Source organism: Delphinus delphis, chromosome 19 (genome assembly GCF_949987515.2).
Source record: "Delphinus delphis chromosome 19, mDelDel1.2, whole genome shotgun sequence".
In the NCBI taxonomy this organism is placed as follows: Eukaryota; Metazoa; Chordata; class Mammalia; order Artiodactyla; family Delphinidae; genus Delphinus; species Delphinus delphis.
In genome coordinates this window covers 7,229,372-7,250,699 of record NC_082701.1, presented here as the reverse complement: position 1 = coordinate 7,250,699, position 21,328 = coordinate 7,229,372, and the positions used below count along the sequence as shown (strand labels likewise).

Here is a 21,328-nt window from a genome sequence, read left to right as displayed (position 1 = left end):
GTCCTGCGACCACTACAGCTGTGACACCCGAGTCCCCTGGGTCCTCTCCTTTCTCCACCACCTGTCGACGACGGCTGTGGTCTCCCGTCGGAGCTGTTACAGCCACACACCTTGCTCAGTACCTTTCTGTGTACACACCACCTCCCCAACTGTAAGCGCCCCATAGGAGGGACGACCTAACGCCTTTTGAGGATCCCACACCCCGCCTGATGCCTTAGGGATCAATACTTGACGTGCTGGTGACTCGATTCTCACCTCACGTTTCTTACCCCTCCCCTTCCTTGCAGAGAAAATGGGCACCCCGTCCCTTATTCTCTTCCAGGAAGACTTTCTTCCCTTGAAAACCACCTCATGCCCGCCCCCTGTCTCTTTCCGGCTCTCTGGTGGGAAGCCCATCTGTCCCCACCTTCTGTTTCTGGGCGCTCTCTGGGTCCTTTCAGATGCAGTCAAATGAAAGCCAGGAGGAAGAAGGCCCAACACCCCCTCAGGCAGTTTTAGCAGCAGGAGAAATCAGGGCTTTGTAAGAAGCCCTGCTAGAAAAAGGTGCAGTGAAATTCATCCCCTGAGGACAGCATGACAATCACCAATAGTGAGTGACAGCAGGAACCCAGGAGCTCGCAGTATCGGAAAACATACACCAAAAGTTTCAAGATTCAGAAGTCTGTTTCATGTCTTTATTGACCAGAGAGAAAAAAAAAAGGGGTCACAGCATTTCAGACTTTATTCAAACACACAAATGGTAACAAAGGGCACCCACAAGTGACAGGCATGGTCCCTAAGGCCTGGCTCAAAGGCCATGCTGGAGGGTGTGGGTGACTTCTCAGCCCTACTCCCTCAGCATCTCTGTCCCTTCCTCCTCTGCACCTCACGGACACCCCTGAGATCAGTTAAAATTGTGCAGAAACTAAGTTACTCTAGAGGAGGTTGGGCCCTGCCTCACTGCCAAAAAAGAGCAGGTTCTGAGGAGAAGATGGAAGCGGGCTTCGGGGTCATCACTCAGGAGACGCCAGGCTGCTCCCTGGGTCTGGCCTGCATCACCCACGGCCTCGGACCTGGGCAGGGAAGGAAGCAGGGAGACACTCCCCACGTGGCAGCCCTGGGCAGCTGGAGAGCGTGGGTCACTGGTCATGTGATACCCCCCAGCCCATGGCCAGACCTCTGCCTGAAGTTACTCCCCCGGAGGGAGAAGGCTTTCAAGAAAAAAACACCAACTAGGTTCATAGAGGGTTTGGGTAAAACACTTTTCCAGAAACCTTAAGAAACGAATCACTCTCAGATTCCTGGAGCATTGGAACAACTGAAATTGTCATGGGGTTGCCGGGAGGAGGGAAGCTTGGTGAAAGGCAGCCCTCTAGTTCCTCAGATCACTTAGCAAGGGGCTCAGCAGTCTTTTCGCAGGCTCCACGGTGGACCTCTGAGAAGCATGATGAAAGAAACAGTGCATCCTGAGGTGCTGGCCCGCGCCTCCTCGCTCCTCCTTGCTGGCTTGGGAACAGAGGCTGACCATCAGGTGAGCCCCAGAAAGCAAACCTGATTGGCCACGAGGCCCCAGATGCAGCTGCTTTCCCTCCTTTCAGTCCGACGGTTCTTATTCAGATCGGCCAAAGAGCACCTCGCCCATCGCTCTGTGCTACTCAGGGCAGCTTTTCCTTGACTCACTCAAAATCTTTTTTTTCCCTGAAAGATGACAGGATGGCCATCTGTCACCTTTCTGAAGGGGTGACTGTTTTTATTGTAGGTAGAAGTTCCTCTAACGTTTTACAACTGTAAAAATCCTGGGCTCGGGCCAGACTTCCGAGGTGCCGACGTGCACGTTCACGTTGGTGCGCAGACACGGCGTGTCAGCAGACGCCCTGGATACACACTTCTACCCTACTCTACACAGACACATGAGGGCAACGTGCGAATCCTGGAGAAGGGTTAGGTCACCTGGGCAGGGGCAGGTCACAGGCTCGGAAGACATTTGGCTTAGTCGATAGTCATTTCCAAAACACCATGACCCCAGACCCACGCAGTAAGCAGCTGAGCTGTGGAGCAGAGAGAACCTCAGCTTTGAAGGCGCCCAGGAGCCATGGGCTTGAGGGGCTCTTATGGATGGAGCATTCCCCACGGGCACCTCCCCCTCCTCCAGACCATCTGCCACCCTAAGAAAGCCACCCGGGGCAAAGTCAGGATTCTCTGGTCCCTTTGCGTTCCACGACTGCTCATCGAGACTCAAAAGCTTAGAGAGTCCAGTTACCAGCTCCGAGGGCACAGTCCAAAGGAGGGCTTTCCTCCTCTGGGTCCAACAGCGTTTGATCCTCGACACCTTGGCACTCCAAGAAAGAAGTGGTGGTGAGGGCTAGGTCAGAGACGGGGGAGTCCTCAGACTGCCCAGCAAACCCACACACACTATGGGGGATGGTGGGGGGTGGGGCTCACTGACGCCGCCCAGGTCAGAAACCAAGAAGAGACACAAATATCGCACTTTTGGTCAAGGCATTTCCAAGAGACGATCACAAAAATGATACCACTTTTGGATACGACAATATAACACATTTGGCAACTTTCAAAGAAAACAGCCGGCCCCACCCCAAGCCATCGAGGGTCCAAAGTCCCTTTACCCTCAGCCCCAGTTTAAAAAGTCAGGGAAGGAAGATGGGCCAATGGAGGGCAAGAAAAGGCTGCAGAAGCAGTTACATCAACTACCTAAAGCGCCTGTCTGTCTGTCTGATTCGGCGCAGGTGCCGCCTGCCTCAAACCTCTTCTTGGGGAGAAAGCAAGCTATCTGGGGGGTCCAGGCTGCTGGAGACAAATGACGCAAAGCTGAACATGGTAGCAGCTGGGTGCCCTGAACCCAGAGCTGCGATCCCCAGTCTCCAACCACCACCAAGGACACCCTATCCTCCCCCTCCTCCAAGAGGCTTTGTTCATAGGAATGTGGGGTACTCTGGCAACTCTATCCAAACCTCAGTTCAACAACCTGAAGCTAGAACCCTTTGCATCTGCTGCATTATTTGGGGGTGCATGGGCCGGGAAAGATGGTGTTACAAAGCGGCTGCTAATGTCCGACGTGGCCCACTCAGGTGGAAACATGGCACGGCGCAGGGAAAAACCTCTTCCTTTGCTCCAGCTTCCTTGAAGCACAGCATATGTGCAAAGACCTAGGCCTTCCTCTTCCCCTCCCCCTAGCCCTAGATCAGCTCCAGCTGAGAACCCGGCCCAGCTGCTCTCATAAAGATTTGTTGTAACATTGGCTAAGAAAACAGAAGCAGGTACTGAAAAGGTATTCTGCAGCCGGAAGCGGCCTCTGTCTTCCGGTTCCTGTGGGTGGGGCTGGGGTTCCTTTGGTTTTGACCAGAACACTTCTCCACCGGGGGGCCAGGCTCAGCTTTGCTTTGCAGTAGCTCGGTTACTGTACAGGAGCAAGATTTAACTTCACAGAGGTGCTCTGCTGGGTTGCTCTCTCGTCGGTTAGGACTCCGGACTTTACATCCGAGATCCTCTCTCCTGAAGAATCTGGAAGGGGAAGGTGGGGAAGAGGGCTGAGGCTTGGAGGCTGAATGCAGACTGCTTTTGGGCGGTGGTTGCTTAGCGGACCGCCAAGGGAAGAGAAAGAGCCCCGGAGCCGCTTTCCACTGGACCCCACGGAGCAGCACGACAATCGCTGTTACCCCAGGAAGCCAGGCAACCGCCCCTGAAGCACTGCAGTTGTAAAAGACTTTTGCTGAACACGGCCAGGCCTAAGTTTACGTGTTGTTGGACCACTTCCCCTGTGAGAAAGGACACAGTCCGGGCTCACCACATACTGATGATTTAGAAGCATGTATGTGTGTCTGTGTACGAGGGGGCACAATGGAGGAAACAAGATAACAGTGTGCAACCATTTTCCAGTAACTTCAGGGCGTCAGGGGGCGGGGGGAATCACAAAAGTAACCAAACACCTTTTCTCTTGAGATGGCAGAGAAAGAGAGAGAGAGAGAGAACAGTTTCAAAATATAAAGGTAAAATACTTTCCAATTTTGAGTTTCAGAATTCTCACCTTATAGTAATTAATGGCCATAAGCTTTTTCATTGATTTGACAGAGGCTGGGAAAAGACTACCCTATTTTGGTTCACATGTCCTAACTAAAAGCCTCTGTCACTGCTCCAAAAGTCCTGATTTAATATACAACAGTCAGGGGCTCCCCGGGTGGTGCAGTGGATAAGAATCCGCCTGCCAATGCAGGGGACACAGGTTCGTTCCCTGGTCTGGGAAGATCCCACATGCCACGGAGCAACTAAGCCCGTGCGCTACAACTACTAAGCCTGTGCTCTAGGGCCCGCGAGCCACAACTACTGAAGCCCGTGCGCCTAGAGCCCGTGCTCTGCAACAAGAGAAGCCACGACAGTGAGAAGCCCGCACACTGCAACGAAGAGTAGCCCCCGCTCGCCAAAGCCCGCGTGCAGCAACAAAGACCCAACACAGCCAAGAAAGAAAAATAAATTACAACAGTCAAAAGGCCAAAATGAAGGGGAAATGCAAAGCTGGCTTGAGAAGGAAAGGGAAGAACCTGTGAGCAACAGTTCAGGCAAGGCCTGCGCAGGGGCTGAGAGCAAAGGGTCAGAGACGAAAGTCGGGTGAAGGAACTTACCTTTGCCTTCTCGCTCGGCTCAATGACAATGCCATTGGTAGAATTATTTAATTCTCTGGAGACAACACAGAGGAATTCTGCCTGATCCTCATTTCCATAGTTATAGGAAGATCCGATGCTGATTAGCTGATAAAACAAGAATATGGTGAACATACAAATAGTGATCTTAAAATATTTAAGTGGCACACAAATCAAACCCTCCTCCTCACTGAACTTTTGTTGTTTTGCTGCTCAAAGGATGAAGAATTCTCTGGGTCTATCAAGGCCCCAGGGGATAACTGGATCCCAGCTGTGCACCAGGCTTCCCCAAAGAAAAGTGTGAGTTCTGCCACTGTCCCCTCACCCAAGCACTTGAAACAGTGCCAAAGGCAGCAGCCAGGATTGATACGGTCACATTATTCCTTCTAGCAAACATTGAGGGGAAATAGAATGCTTCTGTGAATGAAAACGGACACTTGCTTCAGCCAAAACACCTACACAGAGCTGGCTCATCTTTAAGCAGAAGTCCTAGACAGGAGACCGGAGCTCGGGAGGCTCTGGAAAGCACCACGCGAGAGTCACTGAAGAGCTGCTCAAGCCAAATGCTGCTGGAACTTCTAACCTTTTTGGTGAATTGAACTCAGGCTCTAGTCTAAAGAGGAAATACGGATGCAGGGAAGGAGAAGCTGAGCCCGAGGGTGTGGTCATCCTGGCAAGTCCGCAAGGCCTCAAGTCGGGAGACCATGGCTGACTTGCTGTATGACCGGGCTGTGGACACCTCAGCCTTCCTGGGCCTTAACTTCCTCCTCCGTGTAATGGAGTCAAAGGGAGCAGACTTGGTCCTCCAACAGCACATCAATAAGATGAGAAAAACAGGATAAATTATTCATTAGTTTCACAAAGAATAGTTTTAAAAAGTTGTTTTAGGGACTTCCCTGGTGGCACAGTGGTTAAGGATCCACCTTCCAAGGCAGGGGACACAGGTTCAATCCCTGGTCCGGGAAGATCCCACGTGCCGCGGAGCAACTAAGCCCGCGCGCCACAACTACTGAGCCTGAGCTCTAGGGCCTGCGAGCCACAACAAAGAGTAGCCCCCGCTCACCGAAACTAAAGAAAGCCCGAGTGCAGCAATGAAGATCCAATGCAGCCAAAAATAAATAAATAATTTTTTATTAAAAAAAAAAAAGTTGTTATAATATCCTTTGTCTTTGAAACTTTATACCAGGGAAAAACTACTTCTGGAGTGGAAGTATGATGACATTTTGAAGAACACCTGAACAAGAACTAGGCTGCCACATACAGGTAGCACTGATTCTGCAGTGGAGCTGAGTGTGAGGAATCATCCAGTATTGGTTCTGAAGACAGAGACACCTGTGTGTTTGATCTATAACGTAATACTGTTAACACATAGAGTAACTGTTATGTAAGAAGGTAAGCTTATGGTGACAGTTCAGCTGACCTCTTAAACTCTACCTAAAAACAGGCATGATTCATTGAATTTATAACACAGTCATTCTGTTCATGCTCAGCCTCCCTTGAAGACAACAGATGAACGATTCTGCCATCTAGTGGAAGAAAGCAGTAAAATCCTGGCTCTCAGACACTGTTTTGATGCCTCAGTCAGGTCACAGGCACAAAGCTAAAGAAGAGAAACCCAGAGTGAATGGAAAGGACCTCGCCATCCTCCTTGATGTCTGATCCCTTCACATCACAGCTGTTCACCACGCTGTGCATGGTGGATGGCGCACATACTCGGAATGATGAAGATCTGACCCTGGGATAAGCAAAGGGAGGGTTGTTGCTAAACCCTAGTCTTCTTTAGCTACTTATTCTAGAAGGTGTCAACAAAGCACTTTTTTTTTAAACATCTTTATTGGAGTGTAATTGCTTTACAATGGTGTGTTAGTTTCTGCTTTATAAACACAGCACTTTTGAAAGGAATCCCTCTGAGGGAAAAAAGCCCAGAGAGGCACTTTCAAGCCTAAACAAACTGGCTGGCTCTCTCTGGGCAGAACCACGCGGAAACTCTGGATATGAAGCTGGGACACACAAGACTACCCTCAGCTCTCCCCAACTCATCACATCCTACCACGCAAAGAGTCCACGTGGAGCGGCTCTTTCTCCGTTTTGGAACAGGATCACACCTGGCCCCCACCCGACTCCCAGGGTGATTAACTGGCTACAGACGGTGACTGGCTCCGAGACTGAGATACAGGGCTGCTCCCACGAAAGAAACATTACCTGTTCGAATTTCCAACCATCAGACATAGTGGACACCATCTGCGTGAGCTCTTCTTCTTGGCACTGCAGGACTCTGTACACGTGCTTCACGGGGCCCTGTGACAACCACACACAGACTTTGAGGACCGGTTTCAAGGGCACAGCAGTTTGCAGCTGCCTCGGTGAGACTTTCCAAAAAATAAAGACTGGAAAGGAGTTTGCTTGGAATTTTTTTCTTGGCGGCCACCCACTATCCCCTTTGCAAGCAGCATTGTAGTTTTTCAATAAAAACTTACCCAAGAAGAAAATAAGGGGTCCAAGAACATGAATAAAATAAAATAATCCTGAACTCTGGAGGGATGAATCATGTGAGTGACCATATGCTGATAAACTGAAGACTTCATCTATTTCCCAAAGTAGAAAATAAAACTGCTCTGGACAAGAAAGTCACATTTTCTTCTTCAGTCACTATAGCTGACATACACGCTGAAAATGCAGACCATATCTTGGTTTATCCAGAATGATACCTTATATATGGGAATAATACATTAAATAGGGACCCCATAATATACACATGTTCAAGCTATTCTACCCTCTGCTGAAGCTACCTGGAAGTGTTTCAGTGTTACATGGTAACATTCCTGCTATAGATATGTGTACAACAAAAAAATATTTGGTCTTTGTTCCTGGTTCCTTGCACAGACCTCCTAAAACCTTTGGAAACTCGAGTGACAGAAGTATCTTTTGGGGACTTCCCTCGTGGTCCAGTGGGTAAGACTCCTCCCTCCCAATGTAGGGGGCCCGGGTTCGATCTCTGGTCGGGGAACTAGATCCCACATACATGCCACAACTAAGAGTCCGCATGCCGCAACTAAAAGATCCCTCATGCTGCAACCAAAACAAACAAACAAATAAATAAATAAATGGGGGAGTGTCTTTTGTATGCTAATGAGCTGGTCACCAGAAAGACTGAGGGAGTTAGAGGATTAGAACTTTCAGCCCCATCCTGTGACCCTGGGGGAAGGGGGAGGGGCTAGAGATTGAGTTCAATTACCAAAGGCCAATGATATAATCAACCTTCCCTACCAAATGGAATGTCCTGAAAAAAGCGATGGGGTTCAGGGAGCTTCCAGGTTGGCAAACACATCCGTGTGTTGCGCAGCTGGGGGCTGGCGCGTGCTGACTACACGGGGACAGAGGCTCCTGTGCTCAGGACCCTTTAGGACTTCACCCCATGAATCTCTCCATCTGGCTGTTCATTTGTATCCTTCATAATAAACTACAGTAAGTAGAGCATTTCCTGAATTCCACGAGTTAGTCTAGTAAATTACTGAACGTGAAGGGGGCATTGTGGGAGCCCCCGAATTTGTCACCAAGCCAGACAGAGTGCAGGCGGCTGGGGACCCAGACTTATGACTGGCATCTGAGACCCGTGGAGTCTGACGCTGACTCTGGGTGGTCAGGGTAAGGACAGGATTGAACTGTTGGTCACCCAGTTGGTGTCAAAGATTCAGAGAAAGGCCATTTGCTGGCCAGACTCAACTCTCTAGAATGTAAGTTAGAACCGAAAGCCAAAAGGCAGAGCAACTCAAATCGATGCCCCACGGCTGCAGCACTAAGGCCCCTGCACTTCACTGACACTTGTGATCTGGCCCATGGGGGACGAGACGCCAGTCACGAGACAGCCAGGGTGGCTGCAGGGAGGCAAGCTCGCCAGATGGAAGTTCCAGTTCCCAGAAGGACAATTACAGGCACACAGGAGGACTCGGTATTTAGCAATCTGGGACCATTCAGTGCTGGGTGCAAAGCTGCACACTCACTGCCCATCCCAGAGGGCATAAGGCACAAACAGCAACCCAGGTTCACAACAATGACTCCTGGTCATGGAGAGAGGGGTCAGTTATGTTCAGTCGGATTTTAAGGAAATATGGACTGTTCCCTTAAGAATGATGAAAACTTAACACTTTTTCAAAAGGACAAGCTGGCTTCAGCTACCTAGAAAATTTGTTTTAGAACAACTTGGGGAATACTGGAAAAATAAAAGCAGCTACTGATCACCGAGTGCTACAAGCCCCAAGTGTGACACCCTTCTCGTCTAGTCTTCACTGCAGTCCTGGAAGGCAGGTGTTGGCTTCCTTCTACACATGGGACACTGGTGTTCGGAGCACAGTATCTTGTCCAAGCTGGACAGCGATTAAGTGGATTGGAGGTAGAGCTGGGACTTGAGCCCAGATCGGCCTGACAACATTATAATCTTTCTTGTATACTTTGTCCTTCTAAATGAGGTACAGCTACCATTAAACAAGGTGCTAAGGTAAAAAAAATTTTCTTCCATGTAAAATACAGGACAAATCTTCTGACAATTCCAATTTCGGAAACAACCAGATGTTTTATATTGTAAGATGGAGAGCATCCGAAAGACCTGAGAGTGGCCACAGCTGTCAAAGTCCCAGGTATTTAAGATATCTGTGCTGCCTCTTTTTTATTCTCTTCCAAAGTAAACCATTGGTGCTCTCAAATGCACCAAGATTAATCACCTAGCAAAAAATACTACCAAGGACGGCAGAGTAATAGAATGGTGGCAGCCAGTAAAAGAGGTGTGAGGTCACTGAGAAAGGGCAGAGTAGGTCCCCCACATCTTGGGCTTCGCCCTATCGTCTGCCATGTGCGTCTCCTTTCAAAGCAGACAAGTTAAAGGAGATAACGTGTTTGAAGGGACAGCCACGGAAATCCACACTCAGCCTTAGAGCCACTTGGGACAAATGCAAAAGGGGACGTCATTGAACAACATCAAATCCATTGCCCAGAGTTCCACTAAATAAAGAGGACAGATGGAAAGATCAATTAACATCAAAAGGGTCTTGACATTCCTAGAATAAAAAAGCTTCCAACTGGGTATAAATCCACAAGCCTCAGAATCTAGAGAACTAATTAACTGCTGTCATCAAATAGAATCTAACGACGCTCTCAAGGAATTTGCTAATGGCAAAGAACTGAGTGTTCAGGGGCCACGATTCGAATGGTTTCAAATGACATACTCTATGGTACCATCAATATTTATATTAAGCAATCAAAGGGGTTTTTTGGAATGTGGAAAACTGAGGATGAGGCAATATTCTCGGAACGTCTGATCTATTAAGTGTCTATAATAGTGAAAGATGCCATGTAAATATACTATGAGATGGCAGAAAGACTGGTGACACTAGATCATATTTCATATGGTAATCTGCAAACCAAATACAAGTTCATCTTTGAACATTAAAAAGAAGCCTTTCAGCCATTGGGCAGATGTAAGAGAACTAAATGAATAAGCCTTTCCACCTTTGCAAAGTGCTAGAGATAAAACGTATAAGAGAGTTCATTTTTTAGCATAGGTGTCCGTTATTCATCCAGATAATTCCATTTAGAGCCAGAAAAATTTTGATATCTGAAGTCTTACACAGAAAGAGCAAGGAACTATTTTTTACTTTTGAAAAGGAACATACTGCCTTCTTATTTCAAGGGAAATTCTATATTGCAATAGATTAGATCTCAATGAAGCGACCACCACCGGTATCTGATGGGATAAGAGGCAAGTCATGCTGGAGTCCAACTCTGCCCCGTTACCGCAGCTAAACTCTCTTAAAATAGAGCCTAAATACATGAAAGGGAGTGTCTGTGTCTCTTGCTAGACTTTAAGCTTCTTGAAGGCGTGGACCTTCTCCTATCAGTTGGGGTCCCCAGGGCCTAACAGAAGCTATTGTGGCCACTTACTTAGGACACATGATGGGTGACGAGACATGAAATGAGGTAAGAGTGCCTCACTGCCTTCCGTTCTGTTTTCAAACTATGTGGCAAATTCTGTTTGATTTTTGTTACCATATCTACTAGGTTAGCATAAAAATCCAGACTTCATAATAAAAAGAGAAGCTTGACATTATTTTCTTCGAAGCATGATTCGCAAACCACTTGCAAAGTCTATGCCATGACTGGTTTCAAGAGACTGTCAGGAGCTCGATGTGACACGGCCACAGGCTGAAGGCTGGTCCTAATAAACAGAAGCCAACAGGCGGAAGCAAGGCCTTGTTTGGCCTCCACGTGGACATGAAGGGAGACAGATACTCCGCCGGAAAGAACAGGCTTTGAACCTCAAGTGCAGTGGCTCCTCCCACTGCCAAATGGAGAGCGGCCACAACCTCCCGCTCTGCTAAGGGGACACGGGGCTGTTTCGTCTACTTTGTGATTTCTTCTCCTCTGTTTCCTTGTTCTGAACAAGGCTGGCAGAGTACACGCTGTCTGTCTGGCAGACGGGCGGTGTTCCGCACAGAGACCTCCGGCTCTACGGGGAAAGGCAGGGCTCTGGCCATCATCCAGAGATCACATCATCCATTTCAAGTCACACCCAGACACATGGACAAAGAGAGCCACTTGGGACAGCTTCCCCTTAAGAGCTCAAAACCCATTACCTGTGAAGTTCTGTTCTCGTTGTCCCGTATCCTTTCCTTAACAAGTCGCACGAGAGACGCAATGTTATAAAACTCCGCTTCCTCCAGCACACCTAGAAGGACCAAAACTGTAGTTAGATGTGTGTCAAGTCCCCAGAAGACGGCAGGAAGAGGCTGGAGTTCATGAGCTTGCTAAGAACTCTATCTTTCAAATGCAAGTCTAGTCTAACTCCTTCAGCCGGGGAAACGTTCCTTTGCTGTTTGGTGCGCACCTGTGACCTTTTCCCCAATGGCAGAGAGTCAACAGTGCTCTGTTTACTCCGTTTCACCCCTGCAGCTTCCCACCTGGCACCTTCCCCTGCTCTCCCTGCACCTGCCCGTGAGCTGCAGGACACCTTTACCATATGTCACTTAGTTCCTGGAACTAGTCCCACTGGACAACTCTTGAGCTTGCAATTTCTGCCCAGTTTGTCCTAAAAATGACCAAAGGTCTGTGTGTTTGTGTGTGTGTGTGTGCGTGTGTGTGTGTGCAAATTTATGTGGACCAAATTTAACAAGATGCTTATTATTTGAACAATATAAGAGGCAGTCATTGAAAGAATCCCATGCATAGGACTTCCCTGGCGGTCCAGTGGTTAGGACTCGCAGCTTTCACTGCCAAGGCCCTGGGTTCAATCCAAAAAAAAAGAATCCCATGCTAAACAAAATCAAAGGCCTGGGCTTCCCTGGTGGCGCAGTGGTTGAGAATCTGCCTGCCGATGCAGGGTACACGGGTTCGAGACCCGGTCTGGGAGGATCCCACATGCCGCGGAGCAACTAGGCCCATGAGCCACAACTACTGAGCCTGCGCGTCTGGAGCCTGTGCTCCGGAACAAGAGAGGCCGCGACAGTGAGAGGCCCGCGCACCACGATGAAGAGTGGCCCCCGCTCGCCACAACTAGAGAAAGCCCTCGCACAGAAATGAAGACCCAACACAGCCATAAATAAATAAATAAAACAAAAACAAAATATCAAAGGCCTGAGACAGGATAACTAAATGGGATGTGTGACCCTGCACCAGGAATAAAATTTGCTATGAATACCATTAATGGAACAACTGATAAAATTAGAATATAAGCTATAGTTAAGGTGTTCTACAATATTAAGTTTCCTGAATTTGATAACTGTATTGTGGTTATGTGAGAGAATGTCCTGTTCTTGAGAAGTACACACTGCAGCATTAAGGGGTGAAGTCTGTAACCTAGTCTCAAATAGTTCTGAAATAAAAACTAGAAGAGGGAGAGGAAAAAGAGCGGGGAGGAGGAAACAGAGAATGTATTGTAATGCAAATATGACCAAAAAATGTTAAAAATTGGTGAATCTGGGTAAACGGAGTTCTTTTCTCTAAATCTGAAATTATTTCAAAATGAATTTTTTTAAGGCATTAGAAAAGATGCTTCAGATTCCTCTTTTCAAGAAACAAGAGTACCCATGAGTTGGTAATTGCTGAAGCTGGATGCTGGGTGGAATTTACTGCACTATTCCCATTACTTTGTATGCGTTTGAAATGTTAAGGAGAAAAAAAAAGGGAGAGTGATTCCTCTTGACTGGTTTTAGCAGCAGTGTTCTGCAGCCACTTCATTAATTAGCACGGCCATTACAGCTTTCTCACGCAGAGCTAAAGCTCCCAGGTCAGGGTGCCCTGGCTCTAGGGGCAGGCCCCAGTCTTCAACGGAATGTCTCAGTGAGACCAAGATAGCCTTTTATTATTTATTTATTTATTTTTTTAACATCTTTATTGGAGTATAATTGCTTTACAATGGTGTGTTAGTTTCTGCTTTATAACAGTGAATCAGCTATACATATAAATATATCCCCATATCTCCTCCCTCTTGCGTCTCCCTCCCACCCTCCCTATCCCACCCCCAAGACAGCCTTTTAGAAAGATGTCTAGACCCACTTACGGTCCAAATGCTCTACAAACCAAAAAGATGAGTCAAATAACGATGCACCTGACAACGGGCTGGAGAATGAATTAGGTCAGATGCAAAAATTTACAAGGAAGCATGAGACCAGTCTTAAAAGAAATGAGGCCAAGCCTTTATTATTATTTCTTTTACAGCTGCAAGTTCAAACTAAAATTGAAAGTACGAATAGCTAAATGTCAGAGATTTGTTGCTTCAGGCTGTGGACATTCACGGCTAGTAATAAGTAAATGTAAAAAGGGGTCCTGACAATTCTGCAGGTTCAGAAAAAACTCCAAAGCTATCTCCGAAGCTGAGCTACGTAGCTTCCTTCTCCCGAAGGAGGCTGAAGCGAACCGAAAGGGGCTCCTTCAAGACCCTCTCGGACGAGAGGTAATTGGAGGCTCCCTGTTTATTTTCGTAAAGCTTTCCTACACTATCTACTGCACGTGAGTTTGATGAAAACCTCAAAATTCAAATCTCAGGACTTCCCTGGCGGTCCAGTGGAATGACTTCTCGCTCCCAATTCAGGGGGCACGGGTTCAATCCCTGGTTGGGGAACTAAGATCCCACAGGCCGCACGGCGCGGCCAGAAAAAAATAAAATAAAATAAAATCTGTGGGGGAAAAAAATTTCAAATCTGTGCAACAGCTCTAAAGATTTGACCTGAACTTTGAAAACGCCCAATGCAAACATCGTTCTTACCTTCTTCTGCCAACTCCTTCGTAATGATGAGCTTCCCATGGCGGAGGTAGTTCAGGATAGGACCAAAGTAGGTAGGGTCCCTGTCAATCAGATAGGCCCCTGTCTCGTCCTGTCAACCAAACATAAGGGTATCACTGTGGAGCTTTCAGGCTAAGTCAGGGCAGGGTTTCCACCTCTCTGTCACAATAGACGAGTGAGAGGGCAAGTTTTGCTAGATATTTATCACAAACTATTGGCAAGAAGCCTAGCTTTGTGTATCTTGTACTTCAAGATCATTTCAGGGAGGGTGTTACAGATGTACAGTCATATTCATCATCTAGGCATTAACTTGAACTTCTAAAATTTTTACTCTGACGCAATTACCAACATTCTTCCTTTGGGATACTTGTTATAAAGAAACCGAGGAAGAAAATGCCATAGTTGCATGATCTAAATTTTTGCTTGAGATGGACATTCTGGCTTCTCTATTGTGCCTGAATCACATTCCTAATTCTAAGAAAACCTCTGTTCAGTTGGCAATGCTCCAGAACTCAGGGCCAACAACCGTGGGAGTCTGCATTGGCAGCTGTAACTCACACACTCCAGATCTGTGCCCACAGGAAGCTTGGCACAGCCAGGACTTGGCTCTGAGCAGTTTTAATCCTACTCATCTTTACAGTAAAGGGAACAAGAAGAAACTGGCTTCTACTGCAACAAGGACAATTTGGGGTAGATCAAATAATTCCTTTAGAATAAGAAAGGTTTTGGAAACTCTTTATAGTAAGGGCAGGACAGGTTTCCTTCAATCTGAGATTTATTACAGGAGAGGCAGGAGATGAATAAGTGAAATCAACCAATGTTTACCCAACTCTAGCTCTGTTGCAAGGTAACAGCTAAGTGCTCTATGGGATACAAGGTGCTGTAAGCAATGATCAATGCTTTTAAGTCGGAAACTAAAAGATGAACGTGTAAAGTTAAAAAAACAACTCAGACAACAGCTCAAACTGAAAACGGGTTAGGCGCCTTGTCACCTCTCAACTCTCTGGTTAGCAGCCATGCAACTTGCCCAACAGCACTCTCAGGGTTTCATTTTCCCTGGTCTTAACGGGTCAGCTTAGGTTTGCACTGGCAAATGACAACCTCTTTCCAAGGAACGTATCTGATCTCAAATATCGACCTAAAACAATGACAGTTACCAGACAGGAGCTCAGGGACCAGGACCACAGGAAAAGAAGTGTGATATCATGAGAAGCACTTCCTGCAGCTGTCGAAGCCATCATCAGACCCAGGCTTTCACCCAACTTGGCAGAGGGGTCCGAGAGGAAGTCTGAGAAAGCTACAAAGATGCCTTAGCTCACCCTGACCCAGTTCTGGATGCATCTGGCACAGGCGGTGAGGGGCTGACGAGGAGCCAGGGGAAAACTCATGCAGACCTGAGGGGCTGGGATGAGAGGTGCAGAGAGGAATACGGAGAAGGGGTGTGGAATGGGTCTCGTGGGTGAAGGTGGGCACAGTATGGGGAAGGAGCCGCTGAGAACGAAGGGTGGCGTCAGAGAGAAAGCCCGCGTGCGCCTGAGGATGGGGGAGAATAGCCCCGGGGGTTAGCCTGGCGGGGAAATAGGAGGAGGAAGGGGTCCCGGCCCGAGGTGCCCGCCAGTGAGAAGCGTGTTGCAGGAATCGGGGGACAAGCCTAGGAGGAACGAGGGGGTCTGAAGGCCGGGGGCGCGCCCGAGGGCGGGGCACACCTTGTCTGAGTCCAGCTCCGGGTCCTCCTGGCAGCAGAGGCGGCAGAGAAAAGACTTGGGCTCCCGGCCTAGGGTCTGCCTGGTGGTCACGAAGTAGGTGCCGCCCACGTTCAGCCGGACCCAGCGGGCGGCTCCACCGCCCCCTGCCCGCTCGGGCGGTCCGGGACCCGGCTCCAGCGGCTGCGCGGCGGCGGTGGGCTGGCGGCCGTGCCCGCGGGGCGTGGGGCCAGCGGGGCGAGGGCTGGGGGGCCCGCGACCCGGGCCGCCACCGTCGCCCAGCCCACTCCCGCCACCCCCTCCCAGCCCCGCCATCGCCGGGTCCAGTTGCAGCTCCGCCATCTTGGGCCGCCACCGCCGCCGCCGCTGCCCGCGCGCCGCCGGGCCGGCCCATCTCTTGGCAGGGAGAGCCGGGCCGGCCCATCGGCGGGGGAGGGGCCGGCGGAGAGGGACGGGAGCGCCCCCAACCAGCTCCCGGGGACCCTGGCAGTAGAGGCTAGGCGCCCGCCTTCGGGGACGGGACTTCCGGAACCAGCCCCCATCACCATTGGCTGATCTGAGAAATAGGGCCCGCCCCCTTGGCTTTGGGGCTGGCTGAGGGGAGGATATCCGGTGATCTACTTCCGTTCTTTGGTGTTGTGGACTGTGGGCCGCTGGGGTCGGTGAAGGTGAGTGAGGTTTGGGGCGTTAGGTCCGACCCCAGGGGGTTCCTCTGCTCTGCCGCCTGCAAACCTCGGCCCGACCCTTGTCGCGCCCCTACCGAGGACGCCGGGCCCTGCGGTTGCCCTGCTGGCAGTGTCCCGGCTGTAGCTGCTGCTCCGCGCTCCCTTCCTTTCCCTTCCCCCGAGCGCGAGGTCGCAGGGGCCAGTCTGTGACCCTGCCGCGTCTGACTTAGGCACTTCCACTAACCTTGTCTCGTCCAGCCCGACCCCAGCCTGGCCGACTTCAGTAGTCCGGTTTGGAGACTGCGGAAACGTTGCCGGGAGATCGTTTTAGCTTGCTGAGTGACACCCAGCAGGCTGGAGGGCTGTGCCCTTCCCTCCTGAAGGTTTCAGCATTCGAGCGTGTGGAGCTTTCAGAGCTTCTCAAGTGCAGGGTTCATTTACCGATTCAGCAAATATTCACTGAGCACCTCCTGTGCAAGATCTGTTGTTCTAGGCGCTGGGGATTCAGCAGTAGATAAGAGACAGCAATCCATTTATGAACCCTATCTTCTGTGCTTGGAAAAGTCTCTGTAAGGGCACTTATTTCTCTGGTGTATTTAAAGAGATGCCCCTCACCTCCACTCCAGGAAACACAAGCTATCCTGAGAGTGAAAGGAAGCGGCAGGTGTTGGATACGTGTCTTGAGATCCTGGGGAAGATTTCTTCCATCTTCCTTGTAATCCAGCCCATAACTTGTAAAGACCTTTGACATTTCAGTCTTTTTCCTAATGTTTGACATTGATCTTATTTAGTTTAAGTTGACTATTTTCCCATATTCTATCCTGGTTTTAAAAAAAATGGCTGTAATCACTTTCCATCTTCTCTCACATTCACACATGTATTGAATACCTTTTTTAAGCGTATTGCCAGTATACTCAGGGTTTGTGCTAACACTGCAGGGGATCATCAGACATGAATAGGAAGGTGCAGGTGTATTACTAATCTGACAGGGAGCGGGTAGAGAGCCCCTTAAGTTTGTATAAGATTGTAGAGCAAATTGATGTGCACAATTACATCTGATATTTTTAACAGCCTTCTTAGGTAAGCAGGGCTATTATCCCCACTTTTCAGGTGAGGAAATTTTGGTCGAGAGTCTGCCCTATTTAACTAAGCCTTGTTGAAATGGGGGTATGTGTCAGGTTCTATGCACTGGAGAATCAGTGAATAAAACGCAAACTGAGTGGAAATGCATTTAAATTATTTTATGTAATGCATGACTGTTGCATTATCAGTATTTCCAAAGGTACATGGAGTGCAAACACTAGAGAACTGGGCTTTGATAGGTTAGGAATTGGGGAATAGGGGGAGGACCATCTAGTGGGGAGAGAATATATTTATATGCCAGGTTGCACACCTTGAATTTGAAAAGGTAAATTGTCCTCTTTCTGATTTAGTAATCCTGATTCCTTTAGTTGACAGATATACCCACACATATGATGCTGATCTATTTCTGAAATACCTGAATGTTTCTAAGATGCCCTTCAGACGATCCTCTCCAAGAGTCCTGTTTTGATCTGACCAGTTTTATTTTCTAGGCTCTCCAGATGGCTGGACGGAAACTTGCTCTAAAAGCCATTGACTGGGTAGCTTTTGGGGAGATCATACCCCCCAACCAGAAGGCTGTTGCTAACTCCCTGAAATCCTGGAATGAGATCCTCACCTCCAGGTCAGTACCTTGCTGAGAGGGAGCCTCTTAACCTGTCACTTAATGTGGAAACAAAATGTGCTTTGGAATTGCACATGAATTTTTGATGTTCTTCCGGCAGAAAGTATAAAGAAATCCATGCATTTTCCAAATACAAGTAATTTTTTTGCATTCCTTTGATCTCCCTCCAAGGGAAGAGTGTGATGATAGCCCCAGGCCATAGGAATAAGGAACAGGGAAATTGCTGTGTGAATTTTTTGTTGCTCATGGAACAATCTTAACTTTTGCTTTTCTACGTGATCAGGTTGGCCGCTCTGCCTGAGAAGCCACCTGCCATCGACTGGGCTTACTACAAGGCCAGTGTGGCAAAGGCTGGCTTGGTGGATGACTTTGAGAAGAAGGTGAGACTTCAGGCAACTAAAGTTCTGGTCTTGTAACACGTCCTGCTTGGGGAGCAGGACGGTGGACAGTTACACATGCAGGATGACAGGGAGGAAAGAGGGGTGGAATTAACACCCAGAATCCAAAGGAGGCTCAGGAGAGATGGGTGTGGCCAGAGGTCTTGTGATGATAGATTTAAATGGTAAATAGGTGCAGAGACTTCAGGGTCTCTTCATTCAGCTGGTTTCTTATCCAAGGAAACGGTATGGCAGAGCCTTAACCTGGGAGCCAGAGGGCTCTTGAGTTGGATGTTTCTGGCCAACTCTGAGTTCCTTCTTAGCTCCCCACCTGTCTCCTTTTAGAACAAACGTAACATTATTTTTCTATCCTTTTACTGTTTTCCTCTTTTCTCTGCTGTCTTTTTTAATGTCCCTTGGAGCTGTGATCTCTTGCTCACCTATCCTCTTCTGATGTTAAATTTCAGCATCTGTAGTTTGTTGATTCAACAGTTGCTTATTGAGGGCCCACTCTGTGCCAGGTGCAGTGCTAAGTGCTGGGGCCACAACACTAAGCTGTCTTCTAAGGAGACCATCTCCTCCATCTCCATTATGCAAACATGACTTACGCCAGTCCACTACGGTTTCTTTTAAAAGAGAAATCAGGGGACTTCCCTGGCGGTCCAGTGGTTCGGACTTTGTACTTCCACTGCAGGGGGCACAGGTTCAATCCCTGGTCAGGGAAGTAAGATCCTGCATGCCGTGTGGTGCAGCCAAAAAAAATAATAATAATAAATAAATTTTTAAAAAGAAAATCAAAGAGATTTTATATATTTATCATTGGAGAGCATTGTTACACTGTAGTAATTAATGCTGAACCATAGTGTAGTGAAACCCAAAGTAATACATTAGAAAAAAACCAATAATTTTCTAAACCTGTGATCTGGGTAATACAGAGTTGCTACTCAACATCTAATAAAGCTCTTACTTTCTATTGTGAATTATAGAACACTACGTTTCTTTGGCTGTGTTGGGTCTCTGCTGCTGCGCGCGAGCTTCCTCTAGTCGCGGCGAGCGGGGGCTACTCTTCATTGCGGTGCGCAGGCTTCTCATTGCGGTGGCTTCTCTTGTTGCGGAGCAAGGGCTCTAGGCATGCAGGCTTTAGTAGTTGTGGCATGCGAGCTCAGTAGTTGTGGCTCATGGGCTCTAGAGCGCAGGCTCAGTAGTTGTGGCGCACGGGCTTAGATGCTCCATGGCATATGGGATCTTTCTGGACCAGGGATTGAATCCATGTCCCCTGCATTGGCAGGCGGATTCTTAACCACTGTGCCACCAGGGAAATCCTAGAACACTACTTTTTATAAAGCCATATGTTTTTAGGGAAACTTAGGAGTGACATAGAACTGATAAATGTGTAAAGTAAATTTTTCTGGATTTTTGTATATAATCATCTCTAGAACTCTGGACACTGAGGATTCATTATGCTGTGGTCAACGTCAAATACGTTCCAATTCCAAATATCTCAATGAATGAGCCTTGTCTTTTACAAACATATGCCAAGCTGGGCAACATCAGTGGATTTTCTAAAAATAATGTAAACGTCTTCTGTTCAATGTTATTTGAGTGCAATAAAATGCAGAATTCTTTAAAAAAAAAAACAGATCAGAATTTCTTTAGAACTGCAGGGTTCTTTGAGGTCATCAAGTCCAACTGTCTTTATCAGGTGAAGAAACTGAAGCTCACTGTAATAAAGAATTGTCCAAGGTCTCCAGTTAGTTAGTGATGGGGCAGAGAAGAACCTTGAGCTTCCCTTGGTAGTCTAGTACTCTTTCCACTACGACGCCCTAGATGCATGCTGGTTTCCTCCCTGAACGGAGAATGTGTTTTTATACGCTCTATTACGATTAGCAGCTTTGAGCCCTTTTGGGGGGCTCTTGGTTATATTAATGACAACTCACTGTCACTGTTTTGTAGTTTAATGCCCTGAAGGTTCCTGTGCCGGAGGATAAATATACTGCCCAGGTGGATGCTGAAGAAGAAAAAGATGTAAGTATTGGAGGCTCTTATTTATTCTAAAATTCTCTTAATTCCTGACAGTTCTGTTTCTTCCTAGTAAGGTTAAGGTGGAGTGACTTTAAAGGATCAATAGAAAGGAATGAACTATTAATAAACGCAATAACATGGATGAACCTCAGAATAATTATGTGAGTGAAAGAAACCAGCAGAGGAGGACATACTGTATGATTACGTTTCTGTAAACAGAATTTCTCCCTTCTCTTAAAAGGTGAAAATTTGTGCTGAGTTTTTGTCTCTCTCTAAGACCAGGATTGAGGAATACAAGAAAGAGGTAAGGATGAGCCTAGGCCTTTGCTTATATTTCCTCTCTTTCACGGCCACACATCTTTCACCTAGTGGGGGTAACCCACCTTGGATTCTTTTTTGCATCTCTGCAGCCCTATTTATCTTAACACAGTTCCCGTCTTTTTCTAGCTGGAGAAGATGAAGAACATCATTCCATTTGATCAGATGACCATTGAGGACTTGAATGAAGTCTTCCCAGACACCAAATTAGATAAGAAGAAGTATCCCTACTGGCCTCACCAGCCAATTGAGCAGTTATAAACTTGAGTCTGGGAGAAAGCTCTGGCCCTTGAATTATAAACTCTGGACATTAAAAATAATTATATAGTGCTGTGTGTGTCTGCTCCTTTGCGGTTGAGATAGTTAAACTCTGGAGTTACCTCACTGGGAGCGGAGCTTTTGTTAAAATGGAAAGGTATGCCTATAGGTGTGTGCTGTTGCCTAATGGTGAGGGCCTGTAGGAGCCAGTTGCTGAGCCCCCAGGGCTGCTGAAATCTTAACAAATAACAGTAGGGTCGATGACAGTGTTTTTCACTGGAATATGGTAAAGAGGAATCATTATCTACTGATTGCCTTGAACTTTCTCTTTGCTTTCAAACCATTGATTCCTAGGGAGTGCTTCCTTCTACGTGTCCA

At 47.8% G+C, this 21,328-nt stretch overlaps 2 protein-coding genes across 3 annotated transcripts; one reads left to right on the top strand and one right to left on the bottom strand.

Moving 5' to 3' along the window:
* Window positions 1–650: 650 nt before the first annotated feature.
* On the bottom strand, window positions 651–16,188 carry KCTD2 (potassium channel tetramerization domain containing 2). 2 transcript variants are annotated; one of them, XM_059997898.1, is made up of 7 exons: window positions 15,899–16,188; window positions 15,609–15,779; window positions 13,885–13,993; window positions 11,258–11,349; window positions 6,834–6,929; window positions 4,614–4,739; window positions 651–3,498 (listed from the first exon to the last, which is right to left on the bottom strand). In XM_059997898.1, exons 1-7 carry the CDS (start codon window positions 16,151–16,153, stop codon window positions 3,469–3,471), a joined length of 879 nt encoding a protein of 292 aa, XP_059853881.1. In that variant the 5' UTR covers window positions 16,154–16,188; the 3' UTR covers window positions 651–3,468. The 2 variants fall into 2 exon arrangements, with proteins under 2 accessions (XP_059853881.1, XP_059853880.1); XM_059997897.2 differs by having other exon boundaries at window positions 15,609–16,078.
* On the top strand, window positions 16,189–21,022 carry ATP5PD (ATP synthase peripheral stalk subunit d). Its single transcript, XM_059997899.1, has 6 exons — window positions 16,189–16,273; window positions 17,845–17,975; window positions 18,259–18,355; window positions 20,306–20,377; window positions 20,616–20,678; window positions 20,822–21,022. The coding sequence occupies exons 2-6, from the start codon at window positions 17,854–17,856 to the stop codon at window positions 20,951–20,953; spliced, it is 486 nt and encodes a 161-aa protein (XP_059853882.1). The 5' UTR covers window positions 16,189–16,273; window positions 17,845–17,853; the 3' UTR covers window positions 20,954–21,022.
* Window positions 21,023–21,328: the final 306 nt, after the last annotated feature.

Excerpts from the sequence above, each read along its gene's own strand:
- KCTD2 (XM_059997898.1), bottom strand. The coding sequence starts at position 16,153 with ATGGTGATGGGGGCTGGTTCCGGAAGTCCCGTCCCCGAAGGCGGGCGC. Across the intron at positions 6,930-11,257 it reads ACGAGAACAGAACTTCACAG|GGCCCCGTGAAGCACGTGTA; the intron begins GTAATGGGTTTT and ends TGGTTGTCACAG. Across the intron at positions 4,740-6,833 it reads ATGGTTGGAAATTCGAACAG|CTAATCAGCATCGGATCTTC; the intron begins GTAATGTTTCTT and ends TTGTTTTATCAG.
- ATP5PD (XM_059997899.1), top strand. The coding sequence starts at position 17,854 with ATGGCTGGACGGAAACTTGCTCTAAAAGCCATTGACTGGGTAGCTTTT. Across the intron at positions 18,356-20,305 it reads TGGATGACTTTGAGAAGAAG|TTTAATGCCCTGAAGGTTCC; the intron begins GTGAGACTTCAG and ends ACTGTTTTGTAG. Across the intron at positions 20,679-20,821 it reads TTGAGGAATACAAGAAAGAG|CTGGAGAAGATGAAGAACAT; the intron begins GTAAGGATGAGC and ends GTCTTTTTCTAG.